Genomic DNA, 20,284 nt, shown 5'->3' on the forward strand with positions numbered 1-20,284 from the left:
TTTCTTCCTTTGGAAAGCTTCTTCACATTTTTGTGACAACAGCTCCTTAAAATGGGATGTATCCTCACTGGTTTATAAACTAATGTTGAATTAAGTTACAGTACTGTAAAATGAGAGGAAGCTAATAGGTGCACATTTAATTGTCAAAGAACAGTGGAAACATTGTTCATAATATTTTTTATTTTTTTGAAGTTATATTTTTGGGCGTTTTTGCCTTTTGTTGACGGGACAGCTGTAGAGAGACAGGATATATGGGGAGTAGAGCGGGGGAGGACATGCAACAAATGGTCACAGCCAGGAAAGAGGACTATAGCCTCTGTATGTGGGGCGCTTAGACCGTTAGGCTACCAGCGCCCCAACATTGTTCATTCTGGGCAGTTAGAAGATTTATTAATTTATTATCACAACGCAGTCCATTGCTGCTTTTACACATGCGTTAAACTCCTGAAAATTTCCTTAAACTTCAATTTCAGGGGGTAAGCTGTCCTGAAGTTTTCTAGTTTTCAGGAGTGCATATGTGAAAAAGGCTCATGTACTTTGGTGTGGGAAGCAACAATTTGAAACGGTGAAAGTAGTCCATCTGAAATCAGTCCAAGAACCTGAGAATTAGAACTTAAAGGTTAAAAATAAAAAAGTCAAATTAAATCAAGTTACTTTATTATTTTCCATATACATTCAAATTGACTCCTAGCCATTATTTTGCCTTAAGCTAAAGAATCAAGTTGATGACCAGTCAAACTTCACATTCTTAACGTTCGAAAAATATATGTATCTAATAAAGCTGTTATCTGTAACCATTATACTGTACACCATAGTCAAAAAAGTTAACACACAAATGATCCTTTGGAAGATGAGTAATCAAAATCATAAACCATTCTTTACATCGACCAACACAGGAGAAAAGTTAACTTAAGAACTCAAGTTTTATGTTAAAATGAGAGAATCTATCAGGCGTTTTCAGGGCGATTAATACACTGTAAAAAAAACTCCTCATAACAGACTTCTTCATTATTTTTCTCCTGATTTCCATTAGCCTACAGAATTACACAGAAGTAGATTCACAACCAAATGAGTGAATGTTTCAGGACTGGATCAGAGAGGCTCAGTGTTTATTGATGTTCTGCTATCAAACTCAAAAGATACACTGCCCTCTTCTTCTTCTCAGCAGTTATAGACATTATCTCCATGATGTCAAATCAAGGTGTCGTCTGCACATTTATGTTAGTCATTTTTTACAGCATTTTTTTTCTATATCGTAAATAATTCATGAAAAAAAGTTTTAACTGTGGATGTTTGAAAGCCAAAACCAGCTTTGCTTGTTTAACACTTATCTCAAGAGAGACAACTTCAAAAAATAAAATATGTGTGACTTCATCTTGATGTGTGAAAAGGCAGATGAAGATCATTTATCTTGGGGAAAAAATGTTTGTTTAAGATGCACCTTGAAAAGAGGGGTCTTGTTTATTTGATTACCTAGGTTTGAGCTTTTGAGATCACTATCATAACTTTAAACAAAGATACATAATTGACGGAGGTAGAGTCTGATGTGTCGATTAATAAAGGATTTCCCTTGATCTGACTTTTTCAGTTTAAGCTGTAAAGGTGCCAAATCAAAGATTTTATTTTATGATGACTTGTGATAAAAAGTTGTTGTCTCATATTCTGATGATATCAAAGCTTGTTTTGTTTTTCAGATAACCCAACAAAGAACTCATGATCTGTAGATAACAGCATTCAAAAAACAGCTGCAAGTAAAGCAGCTTCTGGCCTCTGAGTGAATGTCCCAGATACATAAAAGAAAGAGTCTGTACAATTTTAAACTCCCAGTTTTCATTTATTGGCAAAAAGATCAGTGACCTGTTTGTTCTGCACCTGAGTACCAGATTTGATGCACATGCTCTGCTTTTTTTATATTCAGTATGTCCTTGGAGGAAATAGAAGTACAAAAAAGAATACTTTCCACCTCCTGCTGCCTACATTCACGTCGCCCTGTGTGAACACTTTCTCAGAATACGAGATGTGTGAGAAAAGCACTGACTCTAATTTATCTCTCGGATTTTGTGGGGTTTTGTTGCCACATGATTTTAACACTCTCATGACTTCACCGTTTCTTATTAGCATTTTAAAAACACGTCATGAGAAGGAAAGAGGAACAGACAGTTTCCCTTTTTTATTTCTTTTCATGAAATAAACCGAGTGTCTCCGCCTGGAGGATGGTTCATCTAAATCAAAGGGGCTTTTTAGATCAAGCAAGAGAGCCCAACAAAACTGCGGGCTACATGCAAATTCTAATACAGAGAAAACCACTTAATCTGCAGGCAGAAGCAGTAAGTATACTTCAGTAATGAAAGTGTTTAATAATGTACAACTAATCCTTTGTTCTCAGAGGCAAGGCATGACCACAAAACCACAAGGGAGTAATGTTAAATCTAAAGACTCTTATAGGATATTAAACACGTGGCGATGGCTAAAATATATTAAAGTAAAGTTAGCGTCACTGTTGATGAGCCTGCAGGGGTTTGGAGTTGTATTGTTAATGTCAGAGGGAGCAGAAAGTCATATTGATGTTGTTCCATTCATGCTGGCGGGCCTGCGTCCCCTGCCTGCACCCCGGCGGCGGAGTGAGTGGAGTGCCACAGCACAGCACCCTCTCAGTAGGGAGCCGATGTGATACACGGGCATGACTTCCCGTGGAGTTCCCCTACACAGCCACGCCACGGTCGGGACTACCGGCATCGCTAACGCTAACAGGTCTACGAGGAAGTATCGGCTCCAGTGGCAGAGCTGAGGGGGAGGACTGTCCTCGTTTGTACCTTCAGATTCATCTATATTGTCCTCGTCTATCTCTAGAAGTGTGGCCTCCTGTCTGACGGGGAGTGGAGGTGCAGATTGGGGCTGGCAGGTTTGTGGCTCAGCTGGCTTCTTTGTTATCTCTGGTGGGTCCTGTGGAAGCGGCTCAACATTGTATGAATGCTCAGGTGGGTAAACAACAGGTAGAGTTGTTTGGAGAGGCTGTGATTCTGGTGGTGTGACGTCTGCTGTGGGTAAAGAAATCACACTCAGCTCTTCTTCTGCAGCCGTTTCCTCACACAGCCACGTCATGGTGGGGCTGCAGGCCTGAGAACGCACCTCTGGTTTCCTCTCTCCTGCAGGACTGGGAGTCGGGATTGGATCAGAAACAGGGGTAGCAGTAGCTGCAGCTGTTTGTGGGGGCTCCTCCTGAGGTAAGTGCAGGAACAGGTGATGATGAGGGAGGTAGGAGTGGCCGCTGCACTGGCAGCTGCTACTGAGAGTGTGGCAGGAGTGTGAGACTGGCAGCATCGCGCCCCCGGTGCAGAGTCTTTCAAAGGTGGCAGAGCGCGGGACAGTTGGGGGCGGGCGGATGTGGCTCTGCTGTGGACCCTGATCTGTCAGGAGGGCAGCCTCTAGGAGCAGGTGTGTCTGGCCCGCAGGGCGAGATGCTCTGCCAGACTCAGGAGCATTAGGGCTGCGCTCCAGCTGCAGCGCCTCGCTGCTCATCCGGGTGTGGGTGGTGCTGCGACTCAAAGTGCTAGCTGGAGAACAACCACAAGAGCGAGACCTCCCCCCAGGCCGAGCTGCGTGCAACCCTGAGAATTGCTTGGGTTCATGGGGGTCTTGGGGTGCCAGGTTGGAGCGAACTGAGTCCATTACCTCATGAAGGTGCTGGATCTCTTTGCGGGCTTCTTTAAGAGCTAACTGGGCCTCAATTCGGTGACACTCCTCTTCGATCCAGTCCTCCTGCATCCTGTACAGCTGAGTCCTCAACTCATCTATTTCACAATCCCTGAAGAAGAGGAAAGAGAAGTGGAAAGCTCACAAAATAAAAAAGCATAGTTACATTTATCACACCACCATCAAGCACCACTCTATACAGAGTAAAAAGCGTTACTGTTTACAACAAAACTTGGCATAACATGCAACACCCACGACTTTAGAATCAGAAGGTCTCACCTGTGCTGTAGTCTCTCCACGTTGTCCCTCAGCCTGGCTCGAAGATGTCGTATACACACCTCCTTCTGCTGCAGAGGTGTGAGGTACTGCTCCGGGGTGGGAGGCCTGATCCCATGGTTGTCACTGCACGCTGTGTGCTTTGCCTGCCGCCTGAATCAGCACACAGGTAGGAGGAGGTCATTCACATAAAGCACTTTGTTTGATCTCTCATCCAAAGTGTGAATATAAAGTCTGGATACAGAAAGTAAACAGAACCCAGCCAGAACTCTGTTTTTGTTCCACACACAGAGAAAACTATGCAACAGCAGAGGAGTTCTACTCTGAAATCACTCATAAATATTTGATGATGTTTTTGTTTAGTCCATTTCAGTGAATGGAAAACCTGGACGCAAGAAACCACCTCATAGTGGGAATAAACCTAAACAGCAATGTATATATTTTACAGTAGAAAGCATGGATGTTTCAAGAATAACAGAATAACATCAATGAAAGAAGTGATTATTTATTAAATACATAATAAGTGGAATTTAAGGCAAAACTTACCAAGAAATTATATCTAATCCATAGAAGGCATTATTAAATGGCTGCATCAGCTGTGTCAAATCAGACATCTCAATAAAACAGAAGTTCCTCATCTGCCTACTGGTGACATCTTAGGATCCATCCTCCATTACAATGGATAATTGTTTTTAATTTTTTACCAGTAAGAGCTATAAATCTCTTATTTATTTTGATTTCGGTCTCAATAGATGTGTGTCTAACATGAGTCTGGTGCTGCTTGAGGTTTCTGCCTGTTGAAGGAAGTTCGTCCATGCCCCTGTAACTTGCTAAATGCTGCTCATGGTGGATTAAGATGAGATCAGACTGAGTCCTGTCTGTAAGATGGGACTGGATCTTATTCTGTCTTGATGTTGGGTCTTTGTTTAAAATATATAATCGATTTTACACAAGATAAACACAAATGTCAAACTAAAATTTTACGATTAAAAGCATTTTGTTTGATCTTTGCGTAACAGTCGATGTTAAATAAAGAGATGAAGCTCTACTGCGGTCTTCCATGATAAGGTACAGCACTGTGGTTTTCTGACAGATGTCCAATCAAATACGTTTGTCCATTTGAGTGCAGTCAGTAAGATGACAAACATTTATAGAACTGAGAAAAGTTCTATTTAATAGAACGGTCTGGGGATCTGAAGAAAGCCCTGCAAGAATCTCTCAGTGCAGCATTTAATGATTTGTTTTTCTTGTTTTGTTGATGTTTTATCAGGAATATCTTGGTAATAACTCAAGTTGTCTTGGAGGCTGTAGCTTGGGGTATTGTTCAGTCTTACTGAACTATAAAGAAAAGTGTTTCTGATTGTGTCCATCCTAGTTTACTTAAAGTTGGGAGGAGTGGAAGAGAGGATCAGACAGCTGCTAGAGTCTGTCCCAGCTGTTTAATGCCCAGGGAGAGGTCACAGTCTGTCACACGGCCAACACTGGTCACTCTATCGCCTTCACACGAAATGTCCAATCCTCTCCTCCTCCTCCTCCTCCTCCTCCTCCTCCTCCTCCTCCTCCTCCTTATCCACCTCCTCCTCCTCCTCCTCCTCCTTATCCACATCCTCCTTCTCCTCCTTCTCCTCCTCTTCACTGCGATGTGAATGTGTCAAGAAGGAAATGGTTGGAGAGTTCCCCATGCTAAATATTTTACCTGGGTGTACTTGGATAAGTCCGGGCCGTTGGACTGCCATCAGCTGTCCTCACTCGATTCGGGTAGGTGTGAGTACTGGATGTGTCACTGTGGGAACATCGCCCGATGCCCACATTAGTCTCCACTGAGCGCCTTGAAAGTATTGATTCAAAAATACACAGCTTAGAGACACTCTATCAAATTTTTTCCTGCATTATCAACTTTTAAACAAAGGTGAAACAAGAAAGCAACAATACCTGCGCTGACCTGAGGAGGGCTTCCTACTTGGAGTGAGAGACATTGATGAGCGAGGGACCTCCAACCTTTCCACTGCTGTCTCTACAGAGGGGCGCTAAGAGCCCTCACAGCCTCACTGTAACAACAACACATGACAGAGAAAAGCTGTGAATCTGGTCATAACAATCTAAATCATGCATATCCTAAAAGCAGAGACGACAGACTCGTCACAAACAGCTGTCTCCTGAACACTTTCCAGGGTAGTAAAGCGATGTTTTTCCTCCAGCTTTGTGGCACACTGTGTGTCATCATTATGTGTTTCTTACTGGAAGTCAGTGACAATAGTCTAACCCTAACTCTAATTGAAAAAAATAGTCTGGGCCAGCAGCAAATAAAGCCTTCTTTCTGTGCTGACACAAAGAGGACACAGTGAGTTCACACTCAGTGCAGCTGCCTCTCTCTGAGCTGTGTGCTCCCCGTCTGCAGAGGAGCATGATAAACTGTCACATAAACAGGGTCAAAGGGCAAAAACAAAGAAAATGTGACATTCAGTGACTGCTGGTTGGGATACTTGTTGTCTTTTTTTTTTTGCATGTAGTCAATTAAACATGTCTGTTAGCATAACTGTTAGCTAACAGGACAGGGGTAGACTTCTGAGTCAAAGTTTCAACCAAAGCTCAGCTGAGGAACGTGTTGATTTTGGTGCCCCCTGTGGACATCCTATCTCTTTGCTGATTTTGTCCTATCTATGTGAGAAAATGCAGAGAGAGGTATTACAGTATTTTTACCCTGATACTGCGTTGCTTGCAAAGATAGCAAAGCATTCTGGATACATAGTTTTTAACTCTTCTCTCCCTCATGAGGTCATAATCATGCATTTAAAGAAAAACATTGTACACTATTGAGCAAATAAACCTTGTGGAGTGCTGGCTTCATTGGAAAGACTCTTCAGTTTAACACAACATGTGACTAGCAGGAGGGGGTGACCAGGGAAATCTCTGCAAATTAGTCTTTGGCAGTGGGTCCATTCGTACCACACAACTATCAGCGATACCGCAGGCTGTGCTCAACCATGCAGGTAGCAGGTAGCTGGCAGTGCAGCGATAACAGATGGTACTAGTAAGAGCTACATATCGGCATATAAACTACATGTTGCTGAGCACAATGGGAGTATTCACATAGGACCATAGTCAAGACCTATTTCCCCTTAGGAACCCCAAAAACTGACTGTTACGTATTCGGTTTATGTTCCTGACTTCATGTGACACACCTCCCTGCAGTGGCATTAAAAATTGCTATTTTGAAATAACAAATCTCAATGCTAATGGCCTTCTTATGGGCTCATTAATGCTCATCACCTACAAAGCCCTCAATAACCTCGCCCCCTCTTACCTGACTGCCCTCCTCAAACGCCACTCCCCATCTCGCCGCCTCAGATCATTAGATGCCAACCTCCTGTCCCCTATCACCAAGTCCAAGCAACACACCTTGGGGGACAGAGCCTTTGCCATCGCTGCCCCCGCTCTCTGGAACTCTCTCCCTCCACACATCCGCAACTCTGTCTCTCCTCTCATTTAAAAACCACCTCAAGACCTACCTGTTCCAAAGCATAGAACACATGACCTCTCCCCCCGCCCCACCTCTGTCCCTGTTTTCTTTTATTTACATGTTTAATTTTTTTAGTTTTCACCTTATGTAAAGCGACTTTGAGTATTAAGAAAAGCGCTATATAAATTCTATGAATTATTATTATTAAATTCTATGAATTATTCTTTGCTTTTCTAGATCACAAAGAGACATCAACATTCATTTCAGTGTGTTTTATAACCAGCTAAAAACTCCTTACAGGAGCTTTAAAGTGTGCTGTGCACCGAGCAGCATCATATAGAGTATTAAAGAGAAACATCCTCAGGGACCAAACACACCCAGGACATCACCTGTTTGAACTTCTGCCCTCAGGTAGGAGATACAGGACATTTAAGACAAGGACAAACAGGCTGAACAGTAGGTTTTATCCCAGAGCAATAAGTGCACTAAATGCCAAGTAATGCAATATAAAATGGGACTGTTTGTCCACAGTTTTTTTAATGTTTTTATGATTTTTCTAATTTTCTTTTACTTCTGTTCTTTTATGCATCTTTTGCACTGAAAGGGGTTGCACCTCAATTTCGTTGTACAATGTACAATGACAATAAAGATATATTCTATTCTAAAGAGAGAACATGTTTATTTACCCAAGTTAGGTACTCTATATACTATACTGGCTAATGCTAGTCATTTCATGGTGTTTTATTGATGTAAAAGCTGTCAAATCGAAGACTAAATACAGAAATACATTGGAAATAATCCATCTTGTATATATTTTTAATTTCAGAGAGTAAATTAGGCAGAGAAATAGGACATGAACTCAATGACCTCGATGGCAGCTGCTTAAAGAGACTCTCTCAATATCAGGTGGCTCTGTTACACAACCCAGTTATGGCAACACTCGTTCCTATTCCACAGAAAAAATCCCAAAAAGAAGGACAAAGTGTTCTCATCTTCCTAAATTCCCTTGATTCCTGCAGCTCTGTTGGGAACCTGCTGATCAGGGCCTAAATATATACCTGCAGGTCTGGAAAAAAAATCTCTGTGGAGGCTGCAAAACACATCACACCTCTACTACTGTGCTGATTATGAAAAGCTGTCCAGTTCAGTCCTATATTTAAATTCTAGGACAATGATACAGAGACAGGAAATCTCACCTCCTTCTCTTCTCCAGTCTGCGCAACAAGTGGGAAGTACGTTATTGGTGAGAAATACGCAATCATCTTACGTAAGTGTAAGGATCGGTGTTTACTGTGGAGGCGAGCAGCACACAGGAGGAGGAGGAAACTGAGTTAAAGCTGCATTAAAACATGAAAACGGGACAGTCTGATGGATGTTCTCAGTCAGGAGGAGGTGCGGGGATGTTGCGCTTTGTCCTTGAATAATCATTGTGGTATTAAATCGCAGGATTTCTTACATCTGTCGCCCACAGTAAAGCAATGTTAGATAAGCAGGCTACATCTGGTGTCATGATGATTACAGCAGGAGAACTAAAACACCAGAAAGTCTCTGTCTCTGTTGTTGTTTTTTTGCAGCAGAGTACAGAGGCGTCCCCAAACAGGACATCCAGCAGGTACTTTCCATATAAGAAGACGCAGCTCGGGTCGCTTCTGGCACAAACAGCTGACTAACAAATTGAATCCCAGCTGTGTCCTACATACGGTTACTTAACAGGGATAACTCCATGAGTCTAAAAACAAATCCTGGGAGCTACAGGCGAACAATACGATACAGCCTGAAATAACAACAGTGATAGATCAAACTCTACCATTTCTGCAGGTGGAAGTTGAACCCCGTAGAAGAGCCTCGGTTCCCGCCACACTTGCTGGCTGATGAAGAGTCCCCGGTGGCAGCAGGAAGAAGAGATGCTGATGAAGGTGATGATGCTGATGAGAGTCCATCCTGCAGCCATGAAGCCCGGAGATGAAATGAGGCGACTGCGTCTGCTGCATCGCTGCTTCTTAAAGAGACAGTAGGGGGATGATGATGAGTGCAATAATGCTTCATGTGACAGGGTTTAACTGCACATTAGTGCTTATTGACGGTGTTTACATGGAGGGGATTTTTATTAAATGGTGTTAAAGCTGCTTCTGTTTATTCCCTGAATGACAGGAGGCAGAGTGATGAGGATCAGCTGCCGGTACACCGTGTTCACACACCTCACATGATGGATGGCAGTGCAGAGGAACAGTAAAGCAAAGTTCATTGGAAAATAAGAAGCATATAAACCGTAATCATTTACATCTTTTAATAAAATCCACAATGACTTAGGTAATGAACAATAATTACATTCTCCTGGAAGAAAAACAACACTTAAATTGGCACAAACTCTTAAATGTGCCATACTTTTTACATAATGAACTCCAAGAATAAGTGCAAAATATGAATGCAACAGAATTCCAGTTTTATCAGGTCAGTCCCAAACCCTTTGAGCTTCTGAGTTACATAAGTGCTCATTACCTACCATCATGAAAGAACCACTTATATATTATATAAGAAAGCCTGAGCACAGAATCTAAAAGAGGACACACATGTTAAAAGTTTAGTCGAACAAATAAATATAACTTTATGCAAATAATTATAATAATACACCAGTTATGGTGTAGCTGAGGGAATAGCTTAGTGCTGTACAGAACGTGCATAAACAAAATACTTGTAAAGCTTTTTACAATATTCAAAATAAAGAATGACAGGGGAACACTTGAAGTGATTTTCATATCCTTAACCTCAGCTGTTCTATAATCATTTTACAAATCTAGTAATATTAAGCTGTTTATTTATTCAAATAGATGCTAGAAGACTATGTTACACAGAAGTCATGTATGCCTGTACTTTAAAATGGAACTGAACACTTAAACGATCATGTATTCCTCTCTTAGAGAAAACACATTTTTAACTGATACATGGTGGACATCAGGTCTTAAATACAGTGAGTGGTTAATAAAAGAGGAACTGAACATACAGGAGATGTAACTCCTGAAATAACACAAGAACAACGTTATGAAACAGCAGTAAAAAAATAAATAACCGTAGACGATCTTGCAGATCTCTTAAAATAGGTTGTCAAACCCAAATCTTGTATCTGATAGTTTGATGTCAGAGGTCGAATAAAATAGTCTGATGAAGAGCTTTGGACAAAATAATCCTTCATTGTTACTTCCCCAAATATTTCAAAAATGAAACTGAAGAACAAACACAAGAGTATGTACAAGTTTTGAGACACACAAACTTGTGTGGCATGTATATAAGTGAGATTATTCTTTTGAAGTTGCTTAAAGCTTTACACATTGCATACAAACTGTTCTTTTTTTCTTCTACTAATCGTAGAATTGGGGTCCAGGTGTGGCGAAGATGTCCTCATAAGGTGCCCTCTGGCAAAGGTCAAGGGCTCTTTGTTTCTTCAGGACAAGAAAACAGAAGAAAGTGGTCGCAGCGCTCCAGCGAGTTCCACCTTCACACAGTGCCTCCAGACTGAAGCTGGTATTGCTGTTGCTTTGGTCCTGCCAGGCGAACACACGCAAACACACAGAATTTAATTCCCCAACATCATCTCTAATCCTTTGTGTTCTCCTGTTTGTGAATCTCTGTCCACTGCAATAATAGATTTGTATCATTCACTTGAGCTGGGAATAGAGCAGATACAGCCTCACAAGGAGACAAAAGTCCTGTATCATGAACATGTAGGCTTTTAAAAATGTAAAATAAGATTTGTACGATGATTTGGTTGGTTTTACAGTGAGTCAAACCTGAACATTTATTTTTAGCTCCTTACTTTGAGTGTGTTGAGAAGCTTTTGAGCACGCCCGGTTATCTTCCTCTCCGCAAAGTCCTGGCTGTCCAGCATAGACTGCAGGTTGAAAAAGGGACGTTATTTCAGTCACTGATGCCGGGCACATCTCCAAGGCAGCATGGGAAATTAACACCGGCCATCTGGCAAACACTGATAGATCGTTGCTCGCCTACTGAGCCACCCATTCTCACAGATAAAACATCCACTATTAGTTTAATTTTGTTCCAAAGATGAGGCTGATGAAATGTAGATTCCAACAGAGAATATTCCCTGCTCAGTTTCTATTTGTAACTCTGTGTGTGTGCGTGTGTGTCTGTGTGTTCTCAAGCACCTGAGTGTGGAGGGAAGTTGACTGAGTCGTCTGCTCCATGAAAGATGGATGGACAAACATGGAGTCCTCTGATGGAAGTTCTGGCTGAGTGAACTCAGACCTGTTTTTATCCTAACAGAAACACAGCATTAAAATAAATGGAAAACAAATGCATCGTGGATGTAATCTTTATCAAATGTAGAGTACATATTGTCTCTACACCTGACATGCTAATGCTTACTTGTGCATGCTCTGGGTGTTCCTCCTGGTGGCTGTCACTCATGTGAGCGAGGACAGTCAGCTCAGTGTTGTGTGGTTGCTCAGGACCCATTGATGAATCTACAACACTGAAGCTTTCTGTGGTGAGGGCACTGATGCCCCTCTGAGCTGTATGAGACATACCAATGCAGATTCTCTTGACAAATCAGACTAACATAAAAAAGAATGAGATTTTTTCACAGTTTGATAATGTGGGGTCCTACCTTCTTGTCCATCCTGGCGCATCACCTCAGCCTCCTCACACACACTGGTAATTTTCACCTGGAAAACACTCTTTGCAAAGAGCTGGAAAGCAAATTGAGATTTTACAATAAGAGCTGCCTTTTATTTTTAGTGCTCACTTCTGATAAGTAGTGTAACAGCACAGTGTATTGGTCCCTAGCCATATGGTGTACTAGTAGCTCTGTATGCAACTACCTCTGTCATTGCATGACTAAAAAACAGCCTAGTTTACCCTTAAAGTTTTTGAAATGCCCCAGTTGTTCATAATATGGAGTATGCTGGTCAGCTAAGTGTTGTTAGTCAAACTGGATGTGCAATCATAAGGGACACACTGTGTGCAAGTGAAGTCTGGCCATGCTGAACCCTAAAACACATGATTGGTGTGAGATGTAAAAATAGTTAGTCCATCTCTCTGTAGTAGAAACTTAGATTTAGAAAAACACAGGATTGAAGCATATTGTCAAAGCTCTTGAGTCCCGCTTCAATGTGACTTTGTATGTGCATATCGGCCTGTTGTTCCTTCCCTGTGTAAACTAGCATATGCTGCACTTCTTCAAAAATGATCAATCCTGTCTTTAGATGTGGCGTCACTGCTACTACCGTTATTGATATGGGAAAGAAACAGAAAAGTACTTAACCAAAATGTTACATAAAATCACATTATCATTAAAATCCTTGTTTTAAGGATAAAATTCTGCCATGTGTTTGTGTTTCTACCTCCTGTATCAGTGGAGACACTATGCTGGAGCATGGCAGTGAGAAGAGTTTATCTGCTCCCCCTCTCTCCTTCCACTGCATGAGCTGCAGTGTTGGGGGGGCTATGTCCAAATGGCAGATCATATCTGAATAATCAGAGAGCTGCTCTTTCATGAATTCACTCGACAGCTCTTTCTCCTGGTCCACAATCAACTTGCGCTTCCTTTTCCCCTTTTTCCTCTCTGAGTTGGCTGAAAAGAGAGAGAGCATGAGAACAACTTTTAGAAGCATGATAAGGAAATTACAGCAAATCAACCCTTTAAGTTTTTGTATTTTTGTTTCATTTTTTGTATTGATATCGGCTGTAGTTCTTACGGTGGATGATGCAAGCTTTTGCAAAAGAACATCCACAAATACTTTTATATCATACTGCACAGTTGAGAGAGGAAGGAACATAGTTTTGAGTTTTGAGTTTATGCTTACGAGTGATGGCCACAGGTTCAAGGGCAAAGGCTGTCTCCTCATTAGCAAGCAAGGTGGTCTCATTGAGTGTTGGGGTCTCCATCTCCATTCTGTGGTCATCTGAAAAACACATACAGTCCATTTTAAGTTTCTCCTCATGGAAATTTTCTCCCTTTCAATGATAAAAACATGTGTGACTGTGATGTACCTTGTTGAGTATTTATGGTAGAGATGTCAGGATTTTCATTTTGAGGCTCTTCAGGCACGAAGCTGAGGGATTCAGAGGGATCACCGGGGTTTGTCAGGAAGTCTACATGAACATGAAAACAAATCATCCATTCTATTTCTTTGTTTAAAAAAGACAGCAAAAGAATCGTCATTTAATAATCCAGGTTAATATTTATAGCAGCAGAGAGATTTTTCTGGCTACAAAGCTGCACGACGGATGAATGAGTGCAGAGAGAATCAACTACAGGCCATGCTTTGTGTCAGACAATATTTGTTCTTTTTTGTCTTTAATTCAGAGGCTGGCTTCTTCAAAGACACGACCCAAGAACACTGGTCCTTTGGAGGATGTGGAGAGCAGGTTGAATTTGTGTTTCTTTCCAAAATGAGCCTCAGAAAGTCCAAACCTAATGGTGCATGTATGAAATCCGATTCATGTGGTGAGGTCAAATATTTCACAGTTTATGAGCAGGACATTGCTCTTAAGCTGCCTGACAAACTTTAAACACTCCTGGGAAACTAGAGCAAGTTAGGGAGAATTTCCATATGGAGTTTAGTTGTGAGTAACTTTTGACTTTTTACTGAAACATATGCCGGATGCCAATATTTGTATCTACATACACTACCAGTCAAAAGTTTGAACACGCCTTCTCATTCAATGGTTTTTATTTATTCTAATTATTTTTGACTTTGTAGTTTAATACTGAAGAAATCAAAACTATGAAATAATCTGGTTTTGCCATAATATGGAGTACAGCAGTAGTCAAATAGGACTATCCATTGTGTACTAACTCTACCTCCGAACAACACAACTGATGGTCTCAAACACATTAAGAAGGCAAGTCATTCTACAAATGAACTCTTGACAAGGCTCATGTTAATTAGAAACCATTCCAGGAGACCACTTCATGAAGCAGACTGAGAGAATACCAAGAGTGTGCAAAGCTGCAATAAAGGAAAAAGGGGGCTACTTTACAGAAACTAAAATATAAAACATATTCTGCTTTGTTTAACACTTAACTTAAATAATTCCATATATTTTCTTTCAAAGTTTTGATGTCTTTAGTTTTAATCTACAGTGTTTCAAATAATTAAAATAAATACAAACCCTTGACAGAGAAGGTGTTTCCACACTTTTGACTGTTAGTGTAGCTTTCATTGTTTTTGTATTGCCATCACATATCCCAACTCTCATCCAGAAACTGCACAGTGCTCCTTCTAAAGTGCTGGGACATGATTGGTCTGACAAACTAGGTCTGATCCGGTCCCCATATTTGTGACTCATTTTGGTGTTAACTCATGTAAAGGTCTCAGTCTTTTTTGACTAAGTGTATGTATAAAAACTATACAGTACATTTTTGGCAAATCCAAAAGCTTATTTCTCGTTTAAATTTTTGCAAATGTGTGACAGTTATATCTTCCCAGTGCTGTTAACTGTACAAATATCATTATAGTCTGATACCAGGCTTGATTTGGCATGAGGTTAAAGCTCTCTGTTAACACCAGCTGTACAATCTAAACCGCAAAGATTGTTGATTTTACTACAGTATGTTTTAGGGCTAAAATACAGTCTTAAGGCAAAACTCTTGATAAAGTGATAAATCCACATTCACTACCAAGAAGGTCGAACCCTCTGTCCTCATCCCCGAAAGCGTCCTCCTGCTGAGCCAGACTCTGAAAGCTAATATCCAGCAGCCCAATCTTGTTGCTCTGGGACTCGTCTCCTACACATCAGGGCAGAAAAAAGGAGGAAAAACATAATGCTTATTCAGAGGAGGATGTCAGCTTTGCACAGCAAACATGCTCTAACAGGTAAGCATTATGATTCTGAATATATTTGTTACAGTCAACAAAGCCCCTGAAAAAATAACAACATAACCAACAATGCACCAGTGTGTCTCTGTTTACTCTGACTTTCTATCCTGTCTGTGAGTCTCAGCCACAGTCATATTAATGCCTGCTGCTGACGTAAATCTCAAAGAAAAGGTCACAAATAACCACAGTGGGCACAAAGGATCAAGATATTTTAAGCTTTGTCGACACAAAACATGTTTGTAATCATAATGCATTATTGAGTTGATTTTTTTGTCAGACTTGTTGACAAAAAATAAACAGAAACTCAAATTTATCTTGAAGTTAATCAAAGTTAATAATATTCATGCATGACTCCAATCAGATGAGGAAGTGACATGAGAAGTGAAGGCTTCTTACCAAAATCTATCAAGGTCAGGAAGCCATTTCCAAAATCCTCTTTCATAGTGATCTCCTCTGTTCGGCTCTGGTTCAGTGAAAAGTGGTCCTCGACATCCATGCTAGTGGTGTCCCGGGGCGGAACAGAGCGTTAAGTTGACACAGACAAAATACACATTTATTTGGCTTTAAGAAACAACAAATGATCCAAATGTAAAAAATAAAAACAGTAAGCTATGCCTCGAAATGCAAAACCATAATTAAAACATCTGTCATGTTGTTTATCCAAACATGAAGTCATTATTGTGAGACTCAAACTGCTTTGTACCTCGGGGCTGGCAGCTGGGACTCAAAGGCTGTGAAATCTTCAGTCAAGGTGATGGCTTTCTCTGTTGCCTCGAGCCCCTCAACAGGCATATCTGTTTGACCTGGCGTTTTGAGAAAGAGAAACAAACAATACAAATAGATGCAGCGATTTAAAGTAGAAGAGGTAAGAACGGCATGCAGTAGTTCAAGTTATGAAGTATCCTGTAAAATCAGTAGAGCAAAATAAAGACAGAAACTACAGGCTGTGCGCTGTCACTTTGAAACCACTTATCTACATCATTAGATGAAGTCTTCATGATCCTACACAATAGTTAAGATTCCAACGGCTCATTCTTCTCGTTGCTTGAGTATCAAAGAAGATAATGAGCTGCAGAAATATGTGCCTACACTTTGTCTGTGCTGAGTTGTTTAGTATGTGTTAGATTGGACATAGGAGGAACTTAAAACACTTCTAACATTGTTGCACTGAGCACCTTCCTTCTCAAACTGAGTCATTTTGGTAATTACGCAAATGTCCCCCTCTGGTGGTGCTCTCTTATTGAGCATATCCCCTCTATAAAGAATAGGATGAAGAAAACCAGAGAAGCAAATGCCAGCACATCCCAATACTGCCACACTGAAAACTCCTGTCTAAAAAACCCACACAAAACAGTTCAATCAACAACTCTTTAAAACTATTTCAAAAAATACTGAACACCAAAAGCTTCTTGAAGGAGGGGTTTATAAAAGGGCTGCTGTATGAGACTATTAGTTTCTGCTGGCTGCAAGACACTCTAACAAATGTGATGAGTAAAATATTCAGTATACCTTGTGATCCTATGCTTCCTCACATGCTGACTAAGCTAAGGTTTTGCTGTGTTAAACTGCAGTCAGCGTTTTCAGAGTACAGGTTTTGGCCTTATTCCTTCAAGAGAAGCTGTCACACAAACTTATCCATAAATAAGCAAATATGGTTTAAAGTAGATGTGTATTTAGGAAGTTTATCTCCCTTCACTGAATGCTTCAGTTTGGTATCAGCCATTTCCTTTCTTTGCACATCAATAATTAACATTTCCACCAGTCCAATTTGACAACACAGCTCTTTCATTCCCCTGTGTTGTCTTTATTTGTTGCTACAATTCAAACAATGTTGTGATAACATTGACAAAACAAACAGGATGTGCTACCTGGCCTGAAGGCTATTTTGATTTTAACCAGGGCTTCATTGCAGTCTGCAAGGAGATACTTTGCTTTCCTGGAGTAGATCCTGACCACACCAATGAGCAGATGACCAGATGTCCTCAAACCAATTTTCATCTACAAAGATCACAGAAAATATCACAACATAGAAAAGATATAAACCTGGGGTTTCAGTTTGAAGTGTTTGTATGATGTTTTAAAATCTACCTTTGGGGAAATGATGTCTCTAATGCTCGTCTCCAAGTTGCATTCAAATACATGGGCCTTTGTGAGTTTCCTATCCCAGTGAGCTGCCAACCAGATCTTGGCTAGAGGCCCCCTCTTGGACGTGAAGAGTTGAGTGTAGAACATCATGTTGACGTTAGAGCTAGGTAGCTGTCACCTGTCACAAACACAGACATGTATGCATTTACATTCCTACCTTCGGCTGCTCTGTCAGCTAAATCAATATAACAGGGTAGTATAACGATTGGCACGCTTTTGGTAGCTGTAATTTATTAACTTCCAAATGAGTTTGAACCCAAAAACTTCTGGTGAAAAAGTCAACTAGCTACTTGTGTATGCTAGCTGGTGGCTGGCACTACAGCTACTTACCTGCAACTTCAAAAAACAGTATTTCAAGCACAACCTTTAAATAAAATGTAGAATTGAAGTAGTTTCGTGCTAAAAATAATTCAATTTATTTGGAAAAGATATCAAGGTAGCTAATTTCCAGTTTCCACCTACCTTTACGTTAAAAGTGGCGCGTTTTTGACAGTCTTGCGTAGGCGCGTGCACATCACCGCGAGCACAAACTAAGCTGCGATTTCCACCTAAAAATAAACACGAAAAAAAAACAAAAAAAACAGGAGTAATGGAGTAATAAAAATTCAATATGTATGACAGATAAGCAGTTGAGACAATAAAAAATAAATTTATTTAAAGTGTTATTAAAAGTATAAACCAACGGCAAACCGATGACGTCATTCCTCATTCAGAAATCTTATCCGATAGGCTCGAACACCAATAGCTAGCTAGCTTGCTAAAAATTGGTCGATTTAATGTTTCACCTTGTAAGATGTGTTAACAGAGCGGTGTCAACTCCTTGCAGGATATCAATGGACTACAAATGCTGGGAGGCAAGACGAATTACTACTACTGTTGGATAAAAATGAGAAGTAAGTGCGACTACATTTTTTAAGCTAACAGGTGTTACGCTTCAAGGGGTGAAGATGTTAAGTGGTGACATTTACATGCTCGTGGTTGTCGTTTCTTGAAAATCATACTCAACGTGTCTTGTTGAACAGGACTTTAAATACACAACAGGTAGGAACATTTTGATATTGTAATGCATATTTTTTTAAGTTGTTACATCTGTTTTCAAAAAGAGTTTTATGTATACTATCTACTACAACTACTGACGCATTTGGTTGAAAGACGTCACGTGCAAGGGTCACCAATTAAACCGTAACATTTGTACACATTCCAGTGATTTGATGCACTAATTGGGGTTTGAATTACAAGTCTAGATATCAACAGGGGTTTTCGCATGTAATGCAAACACACGAGTGTCTCTTTAGATTCATTTAAAAGTAATTGTGTCGGTTTGAATATGAAAAAGCTAGACTAGACTGAATTATCTGTAGTGCAATGCTCCTAATTACAGATCCTCACTATGACATTCTTACTATCTGCCCTTGTTATTTCAGATTTCCACAGAGAGGTGGATTCAGTTTGTCATTCATGATTTTTTGGTAGATTCAGTTTTTAAAATTAGCCTCTCCTGAAATAACTTTAGGAGTAAACAAGTCGCCTTTTAGCATGGCTGATAGTGGTATTGTCCTGTTGTTTTTTATGCACTAGAGGGCGTCAGGCTACAAGCACATAGTGATGGACTTTTTTGAGACCACTAAATCAGACAGGACACTGAAAACAGAAAGCTCAAAACAAAACAAAGAGCACGTGCATTTTAGTATGAATCTGAGTGTATGTCTCTTTATCTCATACTTATAGATAAGATATCAGATGAGCCAAGTTGTGGTTACAAAGTGAGCACTTGCACAGTCTTATACAGACAGTAATGTTTGATCTTATTGAAACTGTTGATCTTGGAGTCTTATTTATACAATGTGGTAATGTTTGAACCTTAGTTCGACATCAATATATCACTGCAACTAACTTCTATTTAATCTTTGAAATTCATCTGTGTTCTGTGTGCTCTTTTGTGTAAGTCAGCAAAAATGTAACATAGCTGAGACTCAATTATGAAATATCACATTATCTACTACATTAATCTGCCAAATTGTGAGTTTAAAACGAAGCTCTTTGATTTACTGAATCATACATGCAAGAAGAATAAGTAAATATCACATCATACGGACTAAACTGAAGATATTAGGTCAAGCCTTCGACTCTTAGATGTTTCAATCTGAGCTTTTTTTGTCTTTGCAAGAATCCACTGCAACATAAAAGTCAGCTAAAATGAAAAATGGCGTATGCAATTATCTCCATAAACCAAGGTGATAACTTGAAATCTGTTTTTTTTTTATCCAATCTAAGAAAGAAAAAAACAAGATATGAGAAGTTCAAAGTAAGAAATTGTAAGCACAAATGGATTTGAAATAATTGCTGATTATTTTTCTCCGTCATGGTTTCAGCACGAAATTATTTCAATTCAGAATTCATTTAGAACACAAAACATCTAACACAGTGTGTTAAATCAGGGCACAGTGATAACGTGCTAGTTTTTGATTACAACAGGAAGGTGTCAGTGTGATGTCAAGATGAACCTATCAGCAGACTGAGGGCATGTCAGCAGAGAGGTAGGAGACAGGTCCAACAGAGGGAAACAGAAGCATTATGAAACATAAAATACATAATGCGTATTCTAGCATAGAGGAACCTTTCATGCACACTGGAGTAAGAACAAAACTTGTTTACTAAGGAGGCAGCAAAGATTAAACATGCCAATATTCATTTGCATTACTGGGTGCTTAAGTCGCACAGCTGCACAATAAACAGCTGGTATTGCGAGGCGTACTCTGGATCTCAATAGAGAGACTCGAGAAAGGCAGAGTCTGAGCAGAGGAGTGGTTACATGAGAAAAGAGCAACATTGTAGGAGGATAGAGATGACGTAAAACATTTTGGATCTATCG

General features: G+C 40.2%; 3 protein-coding genes across 15 annotated transcripts in view; 1 reads left to right on the forward strand and 2 right to left on the reverse strand.

Annotated features, from left to right (window-relative positions):
- Positions 1 to 640: 640 nt before the first annotated feature.
- LOC117821441 (syntaphilin) lies at positions 641 to 9,431 on the reverse strand. 2 transcript variants are annotated; one of them, XM_034695702.1, is made up of 5 exons: positions 9,237 to 9,431; positions 5,902 to 6,017; positions 5,666 to 5,752; positions 3,973 to 4,122; positions 641 to 3,805 (listed from the first exon to the last, which is right to left on the reverse strand). In XM_034695702.1, the coding sequence occupies exons 2-5, from the start codon at positions 5,943 to 5,945 to the stop codon at positions 2,557 to 2,559; spliced, it is 1,530 nt and encodes a 509-aa protein (XP_034551593.1). In that variant the 5' UTR covers positions 5,946 to 6,017; positions 9,237 to 9,431; the 3' UTR covers positions 641 to 2,556. The 2 variants fall into 2 exon arrangements, with proteins under 2 accessions (XP_034551593.1, XP_034551592.1); XM_034695701.1 differs by having other exon boundaries at positions 5,666 to 5,797.
- Positions 9,432 to 9,701: 270 nt separating this feature from the next.
- Positions 9,702 to 17,960, reverse strand: rad21l1 (RAD21 cohesin complex component like 1). Of its 2 annotated transcripts, none has more exons than XM_034695699.1 (14): positions 17,875 to 17,960; positions 17,356 to 17,530; positions 17,136 to 17,265; positions 15,971 to 16,070; positions 15,664 to 15,764; positions 15,069 to 15,176; positions 13,436 to 13,537; positions 13,249 to 13,347; positions 12,787 to 13,016; positions 12,051 to 12,132; positions 11,810 to 11,955; positions 11,590 to 11,700; positions 11,241 to 11,315; positions 9,702 to 10,968 (listed from the first exon to the last, which is right to left on the reverse strand). In XM_034695699.1, exons 2-14 carry the CDS (start codon positions 17,500 to 17,502, stop codon positions 10,786 to 10,788), a joined length of 1,614 nt encoding a protein of 537 aa, XP_034551590.1. In that variant the 5' UTR covers positions 17,503 to 17,530; positions 17,875 to 17,960; the 3' UTR covers positions 9,702 to 10,785. The 2 variants fall into 2 exon arrangements, with proteins under 2 accessions (XP_034551590.1, XP_034551591.1); XM_034695700.1 differs by having other exon boundaries at positions 17,743 to 17,878.
- A 143-nt stretch (positions 17,961 to 18,103) lies between these two features.
- The window catches only part of samd10a (sterile alpha motif domain containing 10a), a 58,621-nt gene continuing 56,440 nt past the window's right edge, over positions 18,104 to 20,284 (forward strand). For 10 of the 11 annotated variants that reach the window (XR_004632981.1, XR_004632979.1, XR_004632976.1 and 7 more), the window contains exons 1-2: positions 18,104 to 18,305; positions 19,888 to 19,949. Coding sequence is in view for 1 of the 11 variants with exons in the window: in XM_034695709.1 (XP_034551600.1) it covers positions 18,257 to 18,305 (49 nt within the window). In the remaining 10 variants the exon portion in view is untranslated. The remainder of the gene's footprint in view (positions 18,306 to 19,887; positions 19,950 to 20,284) is intronic. The other variant, XM_034695709.1, reaches the window with a different exon arrangement.

Source organism: Notolabrus celidotus, chromosome 11 (assembly GCF_009762535.1).
Source record: "Notolabrus celidotus isolate fNotCel1 chromosome 11, fNotCel1.pri, whole genome shotgun sequence".
Lineage (NCBI taxonomy): Eukaryota > Metazoa > Chordata > Actinopteri > Labriformes > Labridae > Notolabrus > Notolabrus celidotus.

Excerpts from the sequence above, each read along its gene's own strand:
- LOC117821441 (XM_034695701.1), bottom strand. The coding sequence starts at position 5,945 with ATGTCTCTCACTCCAAGTAGGAAGCCCTCCTCAGGTCAGCGCAG. Across the intron at positions 5,798-5,901 it reads CCCTCCTCAGGTCAGCGCAG|GCGCTCAGTGGAGACTAATG; the intron begins GTATTGTTGCTT and ends AATACTTTCAAG. Across the intron at positions 4,123-5,665 it reads ACTTATCCAAGTACACCCAG|GCGGCAGGCAAAGCACACAG; the intron begins GTAAAATATTTA and ends GTGCTGATTCAG.
- rad21l1 (XM_034695699.1), bottom strand. The coding sequence starts at position 17,502 with ATGATGTTCTACACTCAACTCTTCACGTCCAAGAGGGGGCCTCTAGCC. Across the intron at positions 13,348-13,435 it reads TACCATAAATACTCAACAAG|ATGACCACAGAATGGAGATG; the intron begins GTACATCACAGT and ends TGTGTTTTTCAG. Across the intron at positions 11,316-11,589 it reads CAACTTCCCTCCACACTCAG|TCTATGCTGGACAGCCAGGA; the intron begins GTGCTTGAGAAC and ends TTCAACCTGCAG.